The sequence below is a fragment of the Strix aluco genome, chromosome 12 (genome assembly GCF_031877795.1).
Source record: "Strix aluco isolate bStrAlu1 chromosome 12, bStrAlu1.hap1, whole genome shotgun sequence".
In the NCBI taxonomy this organism is placed as follows: Eukaryota; Metazoa; Chordata; class Aves; order Strigiformes; family Strigidae; genus Strix; species Strix aluco.
This window is the reverse complement of record NC_133942.1, coordinates 4,223,127-4,238,193: the sequence shown is the minus strand read 5'-3', so window position 1 is coordinate 4,238,193 and position 15,067 is coordinate 4,223,127. Positions and strand designations below refer to the sequence as shown.

The following is a 15,067-nucleotide window of genomic DNA, read 5'->3' as shown; positions in this document are numbered from 1 at the left end:
GTTTCCTCGGGGAGCAGCAGGCTCCCCTGCACGCGGCAGCGTTCGCTGTAGTGTCTGGGGGTGCCTGTTGTCCCCTGCCCAGCGGGGAGGACGCAGCGTTCTCACAAGAGCCCCAGCTGGGCCCTTCTTTCGGAGGAGGCGCAGCCCTCGGGCGGGGCGGGTGCGCAGCGGGAGGCGAAGGCAGCTCTCCAGCCTGCTTCAAGCCGGGGATGCCCCGGCTCTGCTGGTGCTGTGCCAGAGCCACCAGAACCGTGTGCCCCGAGGGGAGGCCACCGCTCTGCGAGCTGTGACAAGCTGGAAGTGGGAGTGCTGTCACCCTGCGGTCGGTCCTGGGGCTGCCCGAAATGTAGGGGGACCCTGGCTGACCTCTGCGTGCTGCCGACAGAGGAGCTGGGCCGGGCTCCGGCGGCTTCCCGCGGGCTCTAGGTGGGAGGCGAGCAGCAGCACGCTCCGCTGCGCAGCAGAGGGGGCAGCGGGAGTGCGGGGAGAGCCTGGCGGCTGCCCCATCCCTGCCCGCGGCTCGGGCAGAGCTGCCGCAGCCCCTGCCTGCCACTGCTGGCCAGTGCCCAGATCCGGATTTTTCAAATCTATTTAAAAGGGGCCAGTCTGGAAGCTCAGCACAACACACCCTCCGGCAGCATTGCTGGAATTCCCTCCCTCCGCTTCAAAGATCCCTGTGCTGGTGTGGGCTGCGGAACCGGGAGGGAGGGAGGGGATGGCACTTGGCCGGCGGGCCGGGCTCTGTTTGCCTCGCCCGGACACCCCTGCCCCACCGCGCTGCCCCTCTGCTCTCCCCACAGATCTGCTTCAAGTACTTCTGTCGCTCCTGCTGGCACTGGCAGCACTCCATGGAGGTCCTGCGTCACCACCGCCCGCTGATGCGCAACCAGAAGAACAGAGACTCCAGCTAAAGAGGCCGCCGAGGCTCGGGGGCTGCTGCGGGCGCAGGAGAAAGTCCTTTTGTTAACCTGCCAAGTGGAGAGCGCACGAGCGTGCCTGCTGGTGCCAGACCCAGGCTGGGAACGTGCTTCCTGAGGACTAATGGGGAAAAAAAAAAATCTTACATTCACGTTTGCACTTGCTGGTCTTTTTGTTTCTGCACTAATGCACAGTGAATTTTGTCGGGTTTTGTTTGGGGGTTTTTTGAGGGGGGGGGAGCGCCCCTCAAGCAATTCTGCAGTTCCCAGACTTTGGTTCCTAGTTTGCTGACGAGAAGCAAAAAAAAAAAAGGGCCACGTGTTGAGAAGGTGTTTATGCAGATGCCTTCACCTAGGTTTTTTATTTATTAAAGGCGCTTTTTTACATTCCTTGCAATACTGATGGTAATAATGCAGGTCTCATTGGCTCCATTTTTTTGCAGTTGCCATACAGTGCCTTTCCATTCATTTAACCCCCATCTGAACGGCATAAAAAACTGAATGTTCAGCTGGCGTTTTTTACTGTAACAACAAGGAGACTTTGCTCTTCATTTAAACCAAATCATATTTCATATTTTACGCTCGAGGGTTTTTACCAGTTCCTTTTTACACTCTTAAACAGTTTTTAAGTCGTTTGAAACGAGAGATTTTCTTTCCTGGCAGCTTTTAACATTATTGCAATTTGTGTCTGGGGGCTGCTGGTGGAAAGTTGTAAATCGAGGGGTTTGCAACAGAACAGGACGGGCTTTTTTTGGATTTGAAACTGGACCGGATAAACGATCTCTGAGCTGCTGTATATAGTTTTAAATAGTTTGTTGCACTTTTTTAAGTTGCACTTAAGGGGGGTTGATAGAGGTTTTTAATCACACAAAGTCACAGGACTTAACTTTTCTTTTGTAACTAGCTAAAAAAGGGCTGCATTTCGGTGGACAGATGAAGGTTCATAGGAGCCCTTTCTCTTAGAGGGGACAAGTACTTTTCCTTTCCTTTATGAAATGTACGGAGTTATGGTGCAGTCGACTGAAATGCTGCTGCTGGGATTTGAGAACTTTTTTTTTTACTTTCCCCTCTATTGGAAGCTGTGTGCCAAAGAACCAGTGTCATAATTTCTCCCTCTTTATTTTTTTTTTCCTGCTGAGCTGATGTTGCATTGTTGCATATCCCAGCTGCTCTTTGTGGGGTTTTGTGAAGCTGTGTGTGAAGTCTCTACCTCATTGTAGTATATGCAGGCAAGACTGCACTCTCCTACAGACGCGTGGAGTAAGCTGTGGTGTAGTTTTTGGCACATAATAAACACGTTGCAGCAAAAAACACCCTCTTGTGCTCTTTGCTTGTGTGCTTTGTGAGAGATCTCTCCAACCCCCTGGGCTGTGGTGTCTCCTCCTCAGCTCTGGGTGGTGAAAGAGCTGGGAGCTGGTGGTGGGGGGAGTGTAGGGATGCTGGGGGGAGGGCTCTGCTGGGAGATGTGTTTTTAGATACCAATTACCAGTGGCTCCTTCGGCAGGTACCTCTGGGACCCCTCAGCAGCAGCAGCCAGGCTCCAGCTGGAGCTCCCCTACTTAGAGCAGCAAGTTAATGAGGCTAATTGGACTGTCCCACACCACCCTCTGTACTCCCACCCTCCTGGGCAGAGGGGGGGTGGTCTGGGGGGCTGGCTGCAGGATGTGGGGTGCAGTGGGGCTGTCCATGGTGGACACCCTTGGGTGCCCCGTGTACCTGGAGGGGGAGATTTGTCCTCCTTCCTCATGCCCCCCTCCATCTCCTGCACGGGGTAACTCTGCAACCCCCCCCGGCACGGCCACCCCTCCTCTTTCGGGGGCTGGAGGATGCTCCCAGGGCTGGTGGGAGGCTGCGGGCGCTCTGTGACCTCTTCCATCGCTGCCCCAGGTGCGAGCAGCTGGTGCTCACCCCAGAGCTGTCTCCTTGGCTGCTCAGGGGAGCAGAGGGGCGCTGAGGACCGGGTAGCCCGGGGCCAGCGGAGGAGCCGGCCCTGCGGGGGCCAGCGGGCTCTAGGACCCGGGGGAGCCCCGCCCCCGGAGCGGCTGCCGGCGCCCTCCGAGCCGCCAGGGGACGCTGTGGGCGCCGCGAGCTCCCGGCGGCCCCGCGCGCCTCCCGCCGTCCTTTGCGCTCCTGCCGCGGCCGCCGCCGACATGGTGGGTACCGGCCGCGCCCGCCATCCGCCGGCATCCGCCGCCGGGCCGCTCCCCCCCGGGGCGCTGAGGGGCTCCGGGGGGCGAGGAGGAGCGGGGCGAGGGGCTGCGGCGGGAGCCGGCCCGGGGGAGGCCCTGAGGAGGGAGCGCCGGGCCGGGGGAGGGGGGCCCGGGGCTGGGCTGAGGGGCCGCGGGAGGCCGGGCCCGGCGGAGGCCTCACCGGTGTTTCCTTGGCGTCCACCCCGCCCAGGGACGCGTCCGGACGAAGACGGTGAAGAAGGCCGCGCGGGTGATCATCGAGAAGTACTACACCCGCCTGGGGAACGACTTCCACACCAACAAGCGCGTGTGCGAGGAGATCGCCATCATCCCCAGCAAGAAGCTGCGCAACAAGATCGCGGGGTGAGGCGGGGCGGGCGCTCGGGCGGGAGTTCCGCGGCACCTGCATTCGAAAGTGATCGCGGCCCCGCCCGTGGCCCGGTCATCGATAGTGCAGGGAGAGGAACGCCGAGAGCTGTCCCGTGTTTGGGGGGGCGCGTCCCCTCCTCCCCAAACCCTGTCGCTGTCGGACACGGCTCCGTCCCCGGCGTCCCCCGGCGCTGGGGGACGAGGCGATGTGGGGAGCGGGAGGGCGGAGGGGGGAGACGCGGGCGTGGGGGAGCCCTGGACCGTGCTGTGTCCCCGCAGGTATGTCACCCACCTGATGAAGCGTATCCAGAGGGGACCCGTCCGAGGCATCTCCATCAAACTGCAGGAGGAGGAGAGGGAGAGGAGGGACAACTACGTCCCCGAGGTGAGGCTCTGGCTGCGCTCGAGGGCCCCCTCTTCGGCATCTGTCCGTCCTGCCGCGGGGCGTCTTCTCCGTTAGTGGCCCCAAATTTCTTTAAAACAAAACCTCAGCCAGGAGGAGCTGAGGAGGGTTTGGGTCTGGGAGGGCTGGAGGCGGATTTTGGCCTGGTGTCGGGGCTGGGAAGGGCACCTGACTTCTTGCGTTTCGACTGCTGCTGGTCAGCAGATGTTTACCCATCCTCGACTTTCCATGAGGAAAAAAACCAACTTGGTGGAATGCAGGAGGATATTTCAGAGTGGCTCGAAACCTGCTGTAAAGTAGATGCTGCTGAAGAGAGGGAATTGGTGAAACCCCCTCTTGCCTTAAACCTGCATTTGCAGGGGGTTGAGGTCTCACCCAGTTGTTGATAGTGCAGGGAGAGGAGCTCCGAAAGCCTTTCCCGTGTTTGATGGGCTCCATCCCGTCACCCCCAAACCCTGTAGCCTTCAGACACGGTGCGTGTTGCCCCCCTTGCGGATCTCTGTGATCAGCTTCTGGTTTCTGTGCTGGACAAAAACCGCTCGGCTCTGTTACCTCCGCTCTCCCAAATGGTCGATGGTTTGGTTACATGAAAGTTATTTTAGTGATGGTTTGGGAGGAAGAGGTACGATGGTAGGATGTCACGGGAGCTGTGACAGTGCGGTACGGTGGGGTGGTGCTGTCCCCCCGACTTGGGGATCTGCCTCGGGAGTCTCCTGCCTCCTTTGGCTCCTTGGTTTGGTAGCCCAGGGTGAGGTGACACGGCTCTCCACAAGAGACCAGGGCTTGGTTTGACTCCCTCGCTCCCGACGGTTTGAAATGACGTGTGAAACACAAGCAGCTCCTTGCAGACCCTCTCCGGATGCTTCAGCGCCCCAGATTTCAGGTGTCGGCACGGTGCTGACCCACACGGCTGGTGTCGGGGGCTCGCAGGAACCAGCTCGGGCAACTGTGTGTGTGTTTTACGTAGTGACCTTCCAGCCGAGTTTTGGAGGCAGGATGAGGTGGCGCTGGTGGGAGAGGTCACCCCTGGAGGGACCCCAAGCAGGGAAGGAGCATCCGTGCCGTAGCTGTTGATTCAGTGTCAGCTAAACCAGCGTTATTTGTGGTTTCTTACAAAAATAACTGGTGTGATGTAGTCTCTTGAGGAAGGAAGCACGTGGAGATCAAGGTTTGGGGTCCAGAGAGGGTTGGAGGGGGTGGCTCTGGGGTTCAAGAGCAGGAGACCGCAGGTCCTGGGGGTGGGACAGCGCAGGCGGTCGCTCGGCATTGCTGTCTGGCGCTGCGGTGGCCGGGCTCCAGCCTCAGGGACTCGTGGCACCGGATGAGCGTGAGCGTCGGGGGTGACCACCGGGTCGGTGCCGCTGTGGACCCGTCCCCGGCTCCTCTCGGCAGCCTTGGTGTGGAGCTGGTTAGGCCTCAGGTTTCCAAAGGCTTCCCCTAAAACGAGCTCTTCTCCCTGTGCGGGGCCTCTCGCGGTGTTTTGGCAGGAGGGCTGGTCTCTGTTGGGGTCCTCCCGGCTCATTCCTTTGCCGGAGCCCTTCCCCACAATGGGCAGTGATGGGACGGGATGGGACGGGAGCGGGCGTGCGGGGACACCCCGGTGGCAGCAGGGACGTGGCAGCGGGGCCTCATCAGACCACGTCTGTCTCTCCTCCGTCCCCAGGTCTCTGCCCTCGACCAGGAGATCATCGAGGTGGACCCAGACACGAAGGAAATGCTGAAGCTCCTGGTGAGTGGCCCCTGCCCGCGTTAACCCTGCCAGGCTGGTGGCACGGCCCCAGCAGCACTCCCGCTGCCCCGAGGGGCTCGATGGTGGCGGCTGAAGGCTTTGGCGGGTGGTGGGGGTCCCTCCCCCTCCTCCCTGGGGCCTGCGGGCGGGTTCATTCCCGTAGGGTGCTTGGGAGGAGCTTGGCACGGTGGCCTTGCCCGGCACCCTGCTAGCTAGGACCCTCCCCTCCTCCCGCAGCACCCTAGGGTGCTGACTCACCGCGGGGAGGTGAATGTGGGTAGGACCGATGAGCCGCTCTCCGGAGCAGGGCGGGGGTCTCCCCTTCTTTCTGGAGCCGGGAACCCACCCTGGGATGGGTCTGCGCTTGCCACTGCCCCCGGGAGGGAGCTCCCCCGCCTCGGCGGGGCAGGGCGCTGTGACCCATCCCCACCCCGCACTGTTTTCCAGGACTTCGGCAGCCTGTCCAACCTGCAGGTGACGCAGCCCACGGTGGGGATGAACTTCAAAACGCCCCGAGGAGCGCTCTGAGTCGGTCGCTGTATGTCACTTTTCCAATAAACGTGGGGAAACCACCTCAAGGCTGGTCTTTGGAAGCTTGTGTTGCCAGGGAGGAGGAGGGGGGGATCCTCGGGTGCCGCGGCCCAGATACAGTTGTCCCAGGCTTCAGAGGGTGAGGAGGAGTCAACAGCTTTGCTGGCATCTTTTTGAGTTCTTTCCTGGCTGTTTGGGGGGTAAAGCTGTTGCTGTACAGGCTCTCCTGTTGGCAGGGCGGTGGGAGAGGATGAGGGTGGGGGCTCCTTGGCGCGTGCCGCAGCCCCTCCACTCGGTGCCTCCTCCGAGCGGGCAGCTTGGGGGCCGTGCTGTGCCAGAATAAAAGTTGCTTTTTATAACCGCGTTGGTCACTTTTAAGTGCTTAAATGAAAGTCTTGTCACTGGTTTTCTTTGAGGGGAGTGAGCTGGGCTGAGCTGTGTGTGGAGGTGGAAGCTCCCATGTGGAGACAGGCCCTGGTGAGGCTTGTGCTGTCCTTCAGATGCTCCACCCAGCGATTTCCCCAGGGTGCAACAGGCATGGAAGAGTTTTGGGGTTCACCTCCCAAAACTCTCCTCTTGTACAGAGGCTCTGGGTCCCACCCAGGTCCCACCAGTGAGCGTGGTGGGTGTGGCTGTGCCGTGGGGTGACTGCTCCCTGCCAGGACACCTGGCTGCGTCCCCCCAGGGAAAGCTGCTGCTCACAGCCACGCCTTAAAACCCCCGGCACAAAGAAAAAGACAAAAGGATTTGTGTTTTGGGGAAAAAGTCTATATTTAAGTTTGCTGTGAAATTTGTTTTAAATAGTTTTTTAAAGATGTTTACAGTAAGCGTAGTCAGGTATTTAACTATACATTGAACTGGCTGAGCTGCCGTGGATAAGCCAAGCAGGGATAATTTATAAATCTCCCGCGTACTGTGGAGATTTTAACTCAGAATTTGCAGCTCGATACCACCAATCTCTGCGCTATTTAACTAAAACACGAGGAGAACACCAACTGACAGGTAAAATAACCATCAATCTGTAGAAGAGAGCGAGCAAGGAGGCATCCCAGCATCTTAACCACGGGACTGAATTTCCAAACACAACCGATAGCGCTCTGGCAGCTCTTATTTAAGGGGTTGATGCGAGCGGCCACTTGTTACTTACAATTTTCTCTTCATTCTAGTCTTTGCGTTGGAGTAAATGTTAATTTCGTTCTGAATCCAATACACGGTGTAGCCCAAGGTGCCGGGGATGAAATCGCGGAGCTCCCCGGTGTATTTCTTCATGTCACGAGCAGAGGGGTAGCCTGCGAAGAGAAAGCGTGGCTCTCACCCAGGGGAGCTGCCCTCTCCTCCCACCAAACCAGGGCAGTGGGAAGCGCAGAGTGCGGAAGGAAGGGAGCCATTCCAGTCACACCCTCAGCAAAATGCTGTAAGTACCAGGAGGAAGCGAGGAGCACACGGCGGATCCCTGCTTCATCCACAATCGTTTTCAGGAATATTTCCCGCTCCTTAAAAATCTACCGACACCAAACGTTACCTGTCACCATGTTATTCATCGGGTATTCCTGGAGGGCACGGTATGGAAATTCCCCCTGGGCAGGTGCTCTAGAGCCTGTTTCTTCTTCGCTGCTGTATGGTGGGGCGGGGGGGAAATACCTGTGCATTATTTCCTGTGCTTTGGGGACCTCTTGAAGTTTAGGGGATGCGTTCAAATCCTACCCCCAAGGTCAGGGAAATACCTTTCAGCCAGGTCTAGCACATCCTCCTCCGCTTCTTCCTCACAGCCTTCTCTCGACGCCTCCGGTTCATCCGTCAGATTTTTGTTGGGCTGCGAGTATAAACACAGAGTTGAGTTAAAACTGTCCTGGGTACCCTGCGAAACACTAGAGACGTGGTCCAAGAGAACGGTATTTTTAGGATTTGCGATTTCAAGCATAATTTAGAATACAATTTTAAATCTAATCCCATTCTCACTTCAAAAGTACCGAGAAGTTGCTGTGAGAAGAGAGCGGGCAGTGTCTCGGAGCTGCGTGGGGAAGGGAAATGCCCCACGAAAGGTCTGAGCTCAGGCCTCAGCGATCGGCATCCCCGGAGGGTGTGCCAGGGACACTGGACGTCCGTCTGAGGGAGGGAGAAAACCCCTCCGCGTGTCCCACGCCCAATCCAGTGCTGTCCCCCTGGGGTGTCACACTGGGAGTGACACAGCGCAGCAAGCACAAGGAGATTTAATCCCATATTTGGGCTGCGGGGCTGGGATGAAAACCAGGCTCCCTGAAGTTCATACAACTGATATTTTTTTAAGCTACACCTGCTGTAGTATAAATTTCTCATCTTACCTGTTCTGCAAGTGAATCACCCGTCTGCTCCCAAATAAAACTACCGATTTTCCTTCTGATTTCTGCCATGAACAAAAAAATAAATGACTGAGAGAGTATCAAAGGGTGAGACTGCAGCAGTCAGTGCCTTTGCAAGCCCCTGCCCCTCGCAGGTGCCAGCGAAGGCACGCGGGGCCCTGGCAGGAGCTCGCTGCGTGGTGCTGCTCACTAATGCAGTGCGAGGGCTCCATGTCCAGCTGGAGAGCGGTGACGAGCGGCCTCCTCAGGGGCCACGGTGGGGACTGGCACAGTTTAACATCTTTGTTGGTGACCTGGATAGTGGGATCGAGTGCACCCTCAGCAAGTTCACCAGTGACACCGAGCTGTGTGGTGCGGTCACACGCTGGATCCATCCAGAGAGACCTGGACAGGCTGGAGAACTGGGACAAACCTCATGAAGTTTAGCAAGGCCAAGTGCAAGGTCCTGCCCATGGGTCGGGGCAATCCCAAGCACAAATCCAGGCTGGGCCATGAGTGGCTGGAGAGCAGCCCCAAGGAGAAGGACTTGGGGGGATTAGTGGATGGAAAACTGACTGTGAGCCAGCAATGTGTGCTCACAGCCCAGAAAGCCAACGGTACCCTGGGCTGCATCCAGAGAAGTGTGGGCAGCAGGTACCGGGAGGGGATTCTCCCCCTCTACTCTGCCCTCGTGAGACCCCCCCTGCAGTGCTGTGTCCAGCTCTGGGGGCACCAACATAAGAGGGACATGAACCTGCTCAAGCAGGTCCAGAGGAGGCACAAAGATGCTCAGGGGGCTGGAGCACCTCCCCGGTGAGGACAGGCTGAGAGAGTTGGGGGGGTTCAGCTGGAGAAGAAAAGGCTCCGGGGAGACCTTAGAGCAGCCTCCCAGGACTTAAAGGGGCTACAGGAAAGGTGGGGAGGGCCTCTTGATCAGGGAGTGTAGGGATGGGATGAGGGGTAATGGATTTAAACTGAAAGAGGGAAGATTTAGATTAGATCTAAGGAAGAAATTCTTCCCTGTGCCCAGAGGAGCTGTGGCTGCCCCCTCCCTGGCAGTATTCAAGGCCAGGTTGGACAGGGCTTTGGGCAACCTGGGCTAGTGGAAGGTGTCCCTGCCCATGGCAGGGGTGTGGAACTGGATGATCTTTAAGGTTCCTTCCAACCCAAACCACGCTGTGATTCTACAATTCTATGATAATAGATGGAGAATATAATAGATGGAGCATCCTCTGTCTCCGGGGAGGAAGAATTGCTCCCAGCAGAAGGAAATTCCCTAGAATTCCCTAGAGCAGAAATAATTGGAGGTTCTGGTTTGCACCCCCAAAAGGCTGCACTCATGGGAGCACCCCTAGGGGAGCAAAACTGATGGGTTTTTTTTCCCCTGACCTTCTTGCAAGCAGGCAGGTGGCAGGACGAAGTGGCCCAGAAACACCGACGGGTTCACTCCTGCACCAGTGCTCGCCCACGCAGAGAGGTAACGGGAGTGAAAGACAGTAGCTCTGCCCTCCAAGTAATCGAGGCTCTCGTGTATTCTGGAAGACAAAAAGACAGCTGGTTTCTAAAGGTAAACCTGAAAAAAACAAAAAGTGTAGAGGGGTATTGTCATTAAAACTGGCCTGCTCCGATGTTTTTGCCAAAAGCACCTAATTTTCTCTAATTTTCTAACTATGAGACTCTACAAGCAATGTCCTGTTACAGTCCTGGCTGCTGGCACCCCCTGAGAACAGCCTGGAGGAAGAACACTGGACACCAGGTAAACACACATTTTTAGGGACTAAATGGCACCGCTGCACACTCTGCTCTCGAGATGAGACTGGTTCGTCAGGGAGGGGGAAAAAGTGATTTTTATTTATTTATTCTTAACCCTGCTGGTCCCTGCTCAGGCTCACGGTGCAAACCAGCATCATTACAACTGAGCAAGGAAGGGTGGGTAGAGGATGCTCAAGCACTCACCGTCCTCCTTAGAGGGGAATTAAATATTGTTTGCCGGGTTTCAGGGTATGGATAATGACTGCATTTTTCCCAAGAACATTGAATATATATATACATTTTATATATGTAATTCCCCCTGGGGGAACAACCCAGTCCAGCAGGATGCTATGTCGGAAGGAAGGTCGTTACTCCAAGTTTCTCGGGATTCCCCTTCCACAGCTGGAGTGGGTGGCTGAAGGATTAAAAAAAAATCTAAGCCAGTTTTAAGCAATTGTGTTAAAAGAAGCTGCTTAGTTCAGCCTAGCAAAACCTGCTGCAGAGCATTGTGAGAAAACATTGCAGTTCCCTTTCACATAAATACATTTACATGACATTGAATATATATATTCACTAGCTGGAGGAAGACTCTGAATAGCTTTTTCTTATATTTGTTCTTGAGATCTCTGATATTTTTTATATTAAGCAAGCAGAAGGAAAATAGCAATTCAGCCCTTTTCCAGCCATTTTTACCTCCATGCTTGCTTTCAGAGTTAACTCATGTTGACTTTTTAGCACCTGATTCCTTCCTTGGGGATGGTGTTACCTCTATTTTAGACCCTGAGTTTTCCAGTAGATCTATTTAAATGTAGCAAGAAATACAGTGCAATTAGTTTAATTTACATCGGACTTAAGCCAGCGTGGATGGTTTTTGCAGCCGTTTTCCGTTTTGTCTAGCTACAGTTTAGCACGGGTGTGAGTTTTCAGACTCCACTAAGCAGTAAAACCCCAGCAGACCTGTACCAGGCACTTCAAAAGTGCCTTTTAAAGGATGTTGGCATCCATTAAATACTTTACATTAAATACATTAAAACTGTTATCTATGCCTTCGCTGATCTTTCGCTCTCTGCAGCCATTGCGTGAAGAGGGCTCAACGTGAGTGTGAAACAGGGCTGCCGGTGTGGGAGTGACGTGAGGGTCGATGGCCGGGGGACACGGCCCACCTGCGGGTGTCCGGGTGGGCGGCATCGCTGCTGAAGAGGTAGCCGGCGTCCCGCCAGTGGGCCAGCGCCCCGCCGCCGGCCGCTGTGGGGGGAAGAGCGGGGTGAGGAGGAAGGTGGATGCCCCACCGGGTCCCCACCTCTGGGTGGCCTGGGATGGGGACAGCTGCCCAGGCTGGCTGTAGGGCCGCGGCACCGGGCCCTGAAGTGGGAGCTGTGATGGGCCCCCCATGGCTGTGGGTCTCCTGCTGCCTCACCGAGGACTTTTCTGGGCTCTTCCCAAGTGTGGGGGCACCATGGCCTGCCCCAACACGGGGCGGGGGGGCTGCCAAACCCCTGCTCTGCCCCGCCGAGGGGTGGCGGGGCTGTGCCGCCATTGCTGTGCCCCACTGCGGGGTGACGGGGCTGTGCTGGGGCTCGGCCCCACCGAGGCCGTCTGTCCGCTCCCTGCCCCAGAGCCTCACCCCACAGCTCCCGCGGGCCCGGGCTGACGCTCTGCGAGAACCAGGCGCGGTGGCCCCGGAACATCGCGGCGGGAAGCGGCGGCGGCGGGAGGAGGAGGAGGAGGAGGAGGAGGAGAAGCCCTGAGGGGGCGGTGCCGGGAGGAGCCCTGAGGGGCGGCGGGAAGATCCTGAGGGGGCGGCGGGAGGAGCCCTGAGGGGCGGCGGGAAGACCCTGAGGGGGCGGCGGGAAGATCCTGCGGGCGCTGAGCCCCGAGGGGCAGCGGCCGTTTCCAGGTCTGGCTGCCAACCGCCTCCCCCCCGCCCCGAGTGGTCCAGGCAGCGGCAAGCGAAGCCGTGCAGGTCTCAAACCGCCCGCCATGAGGGCTCCCGGCCCCCGCCCCGTGCCTGCCTGTGCTCGGCTGAGCACCCCAAAATGTCCGCAGGTGACCGATGCACAGCGGGACCAGGCTGCGCCGCGATTTCAGCGCTGGTGTCTGGGGCACGTTGATGCTCAGTCTCCTCTGGAAACCCTCCACAGCTCTGACCAACTTGTGTCACTCCTGGAAAGGGGACAGGACAAGCTGAGGGCATGGAGGAGGCAGCGTCTGTGGCTGACTTGCCGAGGAGAACGCAGTGGCAGAGCCGAGCAGTGTCCGACGGCCTCGGTCCTCTCCACTCCTGCGCCATCTGAATCTCTTCCAGCTTCTGCAGAAAGGTGAGGCAAAAGCCTTCACACTGTGGCCTCCTTCACTGTCCAGTCTGCACTCCTCCCCTCTGTCCCATGGGGGGAGCGAGCTTCCCTGGAGACGCTCTGTATTCATTTTCTCTGTAGGTGGTGGCAAAAGAGAAGGTAGTGAGAAGATGACGGCATCTCCTTGCCTGGATTTCGTGTCCTCACATGCTGTCGGCTGCATCAGACCCTGTCCCCTTCAGACGGCGCGTGCTTTGTGCTGCGAGGGAACAAACCATCCTGCCAGGCAGTGTGTGACCACCAAACCTGGTGAATATGGGGCTAGTACAGCCCAGCAGGACACGCAGGTGAGACACAGCCGTGTGAAGGCTCAACCTGGTCTCCTCCACTCTCAGATTATCTGCACATCCCAGGAAAAAGATTTACTAGTGCATATACCTAAGAGAAGCTGAACATGCCCCAAAAAGTCAAGTGTCAGAAGTACTGAAAAGTGATACAGAAACCCCTGGTCTTTGATTCTTACACATTTCTAATCGAGTTTTTACACAAGCTGAAGAATTATTTCTGCTTGCACTCTTCTTCCCACAAAGGGCGTGGTGATTTATCAACGTAAAGGAGAAAAAGATTAAGGAGAGGCATTAGGCCACATTTAATTGCTGTGTGGTACAGGTAGGCCTGGCTCAGTTGAGCTGAAACAGGCTAGCCTGTGTCAACTAGCCAGGACTGGCCTGGGGCAGTGCAGCCTTCCTCTTGCAGACACTGCATGAAGGTTTCGACAAAACCACGCTGTGGATATCTGCCTTTACCCACCTCGCTGTGGTTTGCTTGCTGGAGAGGGAACAGATGGCAAATCCATTCCCACAGAGCTGGAGCTGTGGTAGCAGAGCTGGGACTGGATGGGACGCTTTTCATTTTGTTTCACTTTTCTAGGAGGACATCTGTATTCAGCTGTCTGTCTTGAATGATTTTTTCCCTCCTCTTGCGCCCATTCCTTCAGCTTTTCTCCCTACCATACTGCCGAAGCTTTAAAAAAATCCAAAGAGATGTGATGTTGAAGAAATTGGTCTTCAAAAAAGTTCTAAGTTGTTCTCCTAAAGAGTCACTCTCCTAAAATTACCCTCATTTGGCTGACTCAGGAAATAGTTTACTTGTGGCTCATAAAGCACAAACAAGGCCTGTTTCATGCTGCAAATTTGCCAAGATATCCCTCAACACCCCCAACCCCTGGGAACTTCTGCTGAAAAGCCAGCAGCAGCAGTGCAGCTGCACCCTGGGTACCTTTAGACCCCCTAAGCTGGACCCCAAGGATGCCTGATAAAACAGTTTTTTTCTAGATACACTCCTGAAATTCCGATGTTAATCAATATTAGCCAGCCTCTGGGATTGGCATGCATTGTTGTCTCCGGAGGGGGGGATTTTTGAGTAAACTGTCAAAATATTTCCTAAGTAAGACCACAAAAATCCCACAGATGCAATCAGGGCAAAGACTTCCCCAGTGAGGGAACACGATATACGTTTCCTTTGGAGATGTGGTCACCCCATGTTGCCTGTGCCACAGCGCCTTCAGCTGCTGCAGTCGACTCCGCTTGTGTCCTAATTAGGATGAAGTTCTCCTGTTGCTGTGACGCACCCAGCCTTTACTCTCCAATGCTCCCGAGGACAGGAAAAGTGAAGTCGAGGTGGTGGTAGGCACTTTGGTGGCTCTTTGTGATTCAGAGGTGGCCAGGACGTGGTCCACAGCTCAAGCCCGCTCGGGCTCTCACAGCAGGCTGAGCTGCGTGGCCGGGCGAGCCCTGCTGTCCCCCGCTGGGGGATGGGTGCTCTGCATCACCACCCAGCCACAACATCCCCGCCTCTCCCAGTTTGAATGCTCCTCTGATGAGCACAAAGGGACCCCCATAACTAGTCCCTTCACCCCAGCAACCTCCAACCCGGGTATGGGAACTGCAAGTTTGGATTTTCCTAATCCTTAACAGAAAACGCGGTTATAATGGAAAAAGCGATGAAACAAGCTGAGATCCCCCAAAATCTCAAGTGCATTGTCACACCAAATCTGAACGTACCCAAGAGGAGGTGTGTGATCTCACACCCACTGGGTTGCCAGGAATCCTCGTTCACATACACAAGATCCACAACGATTAGATCCTCCTCGATCCAACACGCATCAAGCAATCACACCGATTTCTTCATCGAATAAAAGCAGGCTGATGGATCTACCAAGCAGCACCATTTTTGGGCAGTGTCACCAAACCCCCAAGGTACAGCGGAAGACCAGACCCCAACAGGGCTTCTCTGTGGGGTCAGCTACTTACGGAAGAGAAAACCAGAAGTGAAGGTCACTGACACCCACACGTCTGTTTCCCCTCAGCCCAGCTTCACACCACACCCCCGCAGGAAGCATCAGCTGGAGCTCTCCCCCTTGGAGTGACACCACGTCCTGCCCATCGCTCCTTTTTCCTCTCATCCAGCTTCAGGATCAGACCCAGTGTCCCCAGGGTTACTTTGTCCCTTTGTTTAACCTTGTGCCTTCCCTTCAGAGCCTGGGGCCAGGCAGATCCCACATAA

At 56.4% G+C, this 15,067-nt stretch overlaps 3 protein-coding genes, 1 long non-coding RNA gene and 2 other non-coding genes across 8 annotated transcripts in view; 5 read left to right on the top strand and 1 right to left on the bottom strand.

Moving 5' to 3' along the window:
* Positions 1-2,230, top strand: part of CPEB1 (cytoplasmic polyadenylation element binding protein 1) — a 42,630-nt gene extending 40,400 nt beyond the window's left edge. For all 3 annotated transcript variants that reach the window (XM_074837019.1, XM_074837018.1, XM_074837020.1), the window contains exon 12: positions 801-2,230. In XM_074837019.1, the coding sequence (XP_074693120.1) occupies positions 801-911 (111 nt within the window). In that variant the 3' untranslated portion in view covers positions 912-2,230. The remainder of the gene's footprint in view (positions 1-800) is intronic.
* A 775-nt stretch (positions 2,231-3,005) lies between these two features.
* RPS17 (ribosomal protein S17) lies at positions 3,006-6,185 on the top strand. Its single transcript, XM_074837894.1, has 5 exons — positions 3,006-3,070; positions 3,318-3,469; positions 3,755-3,860; positions 5,542-5,607; positions 6,055-6,185. Exons 1-5 carry the CDS (start codon positions 3,068-3,070, stop codon positions 6,133-6,135), a joined length of 408 nt encoding a protein of 135 aa, XP_074693995.1. The 5' UTR covers positions 3,006-3,067; the 3' UTR covers positions 6,136-6,185.
* LOC141929021 (small nucleolar RNA SNORA71) lies at positions 3,508-3,639 on the top strand. The gene has a single exon (XR_012624940.1). It is a non-coding gene; the product is annotated as a small nucleolar RNA SNORA71 (small nucleolar RNA).
* Positions 4,224-4,349, top strand: LOC141929026 (small nucleolar RNA SNORA71). Its single transcript, XR_012624945.1, has one exon. It is a non-coding gene; the product is annotated as a small nucleolar RNA SNORA71 (small nucleolar RNA).
* A 32-nt stretch (positions 6,186-6,217) lies between the features above and the next one.
* TERB2 (telomere repeat binding bouquet formation protein 2) lies at positions 6,218-12,047 on the bottom strand. Its single transcript, XM_074837898.1, has 7 exons — positions 11,833-12,047; positions 11,372-11,453; positions 9,846-9,991; positions 8,460-8,521; positions 7,863-7,951; positions 7,661-7,752; positions 6,218-7,427 (listed from the first exon to the last, which is right to left on the bottom strand). The coding sequence occupies exons 1-7, from the start codon at positions 11,894-11,896 to the stop codon at positions 7,282-7,284; spliced, it is 681 nt and encodes a 226-aa protein (XP_074693999.1). The 5' UTR covers positions 11,897-12,047; the 3' UTR covers positions 6,218-7,281.
* On the top strand, positions 7,425-11,235 carry LOC141928960 (uncharacterized). The gene is made up of 3 exons (XR_012624927.1): positions 7,425-7,552; positions 9,860-10,023; positions 10,132-11,235. It is a non-coding gene; the product is annotated as an uncharacterized LOC141928960 (long non-coding RNA).
* Positions 12,048-15,067: the final 3,020 nt, after the last annotated feature.

What these genes read in the sequence shown, in the direction of transcription:
- RPS17 (XM_074837894.1), top strand. An exon ending in GGGACAACTACGTCCCCGAG is followed by an intron (nt 3,861 to 5,541) that starts GTGAGGCTCTGG and finishes CTCCGTCCCCAG; the next exon opens with GTCTCTGCCCTCGACCAGGA. An exon ending in AGGAAATGCTGAAGCTCCTG is followed by an intron (nt 5,608 to 6,054) that starts GTGAGTGGCCCC and finishes ACTGTTTTCCAG; the next exon opens with GACTTCGGCAGCCTGTCCAA.
- TERB2 (XM_074837898.1), bottom strand. Translation starts at nt 11,896, where the DNA reads ATGTTCCGGGGCCACCGCGCCTGGTTCTCGCAGAGCGTCAGCCCGGGC. An exon ending in GCCCACCCGGACACCCGCAG is followed by an intron (nt 9,992 to 11,371) that starts GTGGGCCGTGTC and finishes TTTGTCTTCCAG; the next exon opens with AATACACGAGAGCCTCGATT. An exon ending in ACCTGCCTGCTTGCAAGAAG is followed by an intron (nt 8,522 to 9,845) that starts GTCAGGGGAAAA and finishes TGTTCATGGCAG; the next exon opens with AAATCAGAAGGAAAATCGGT.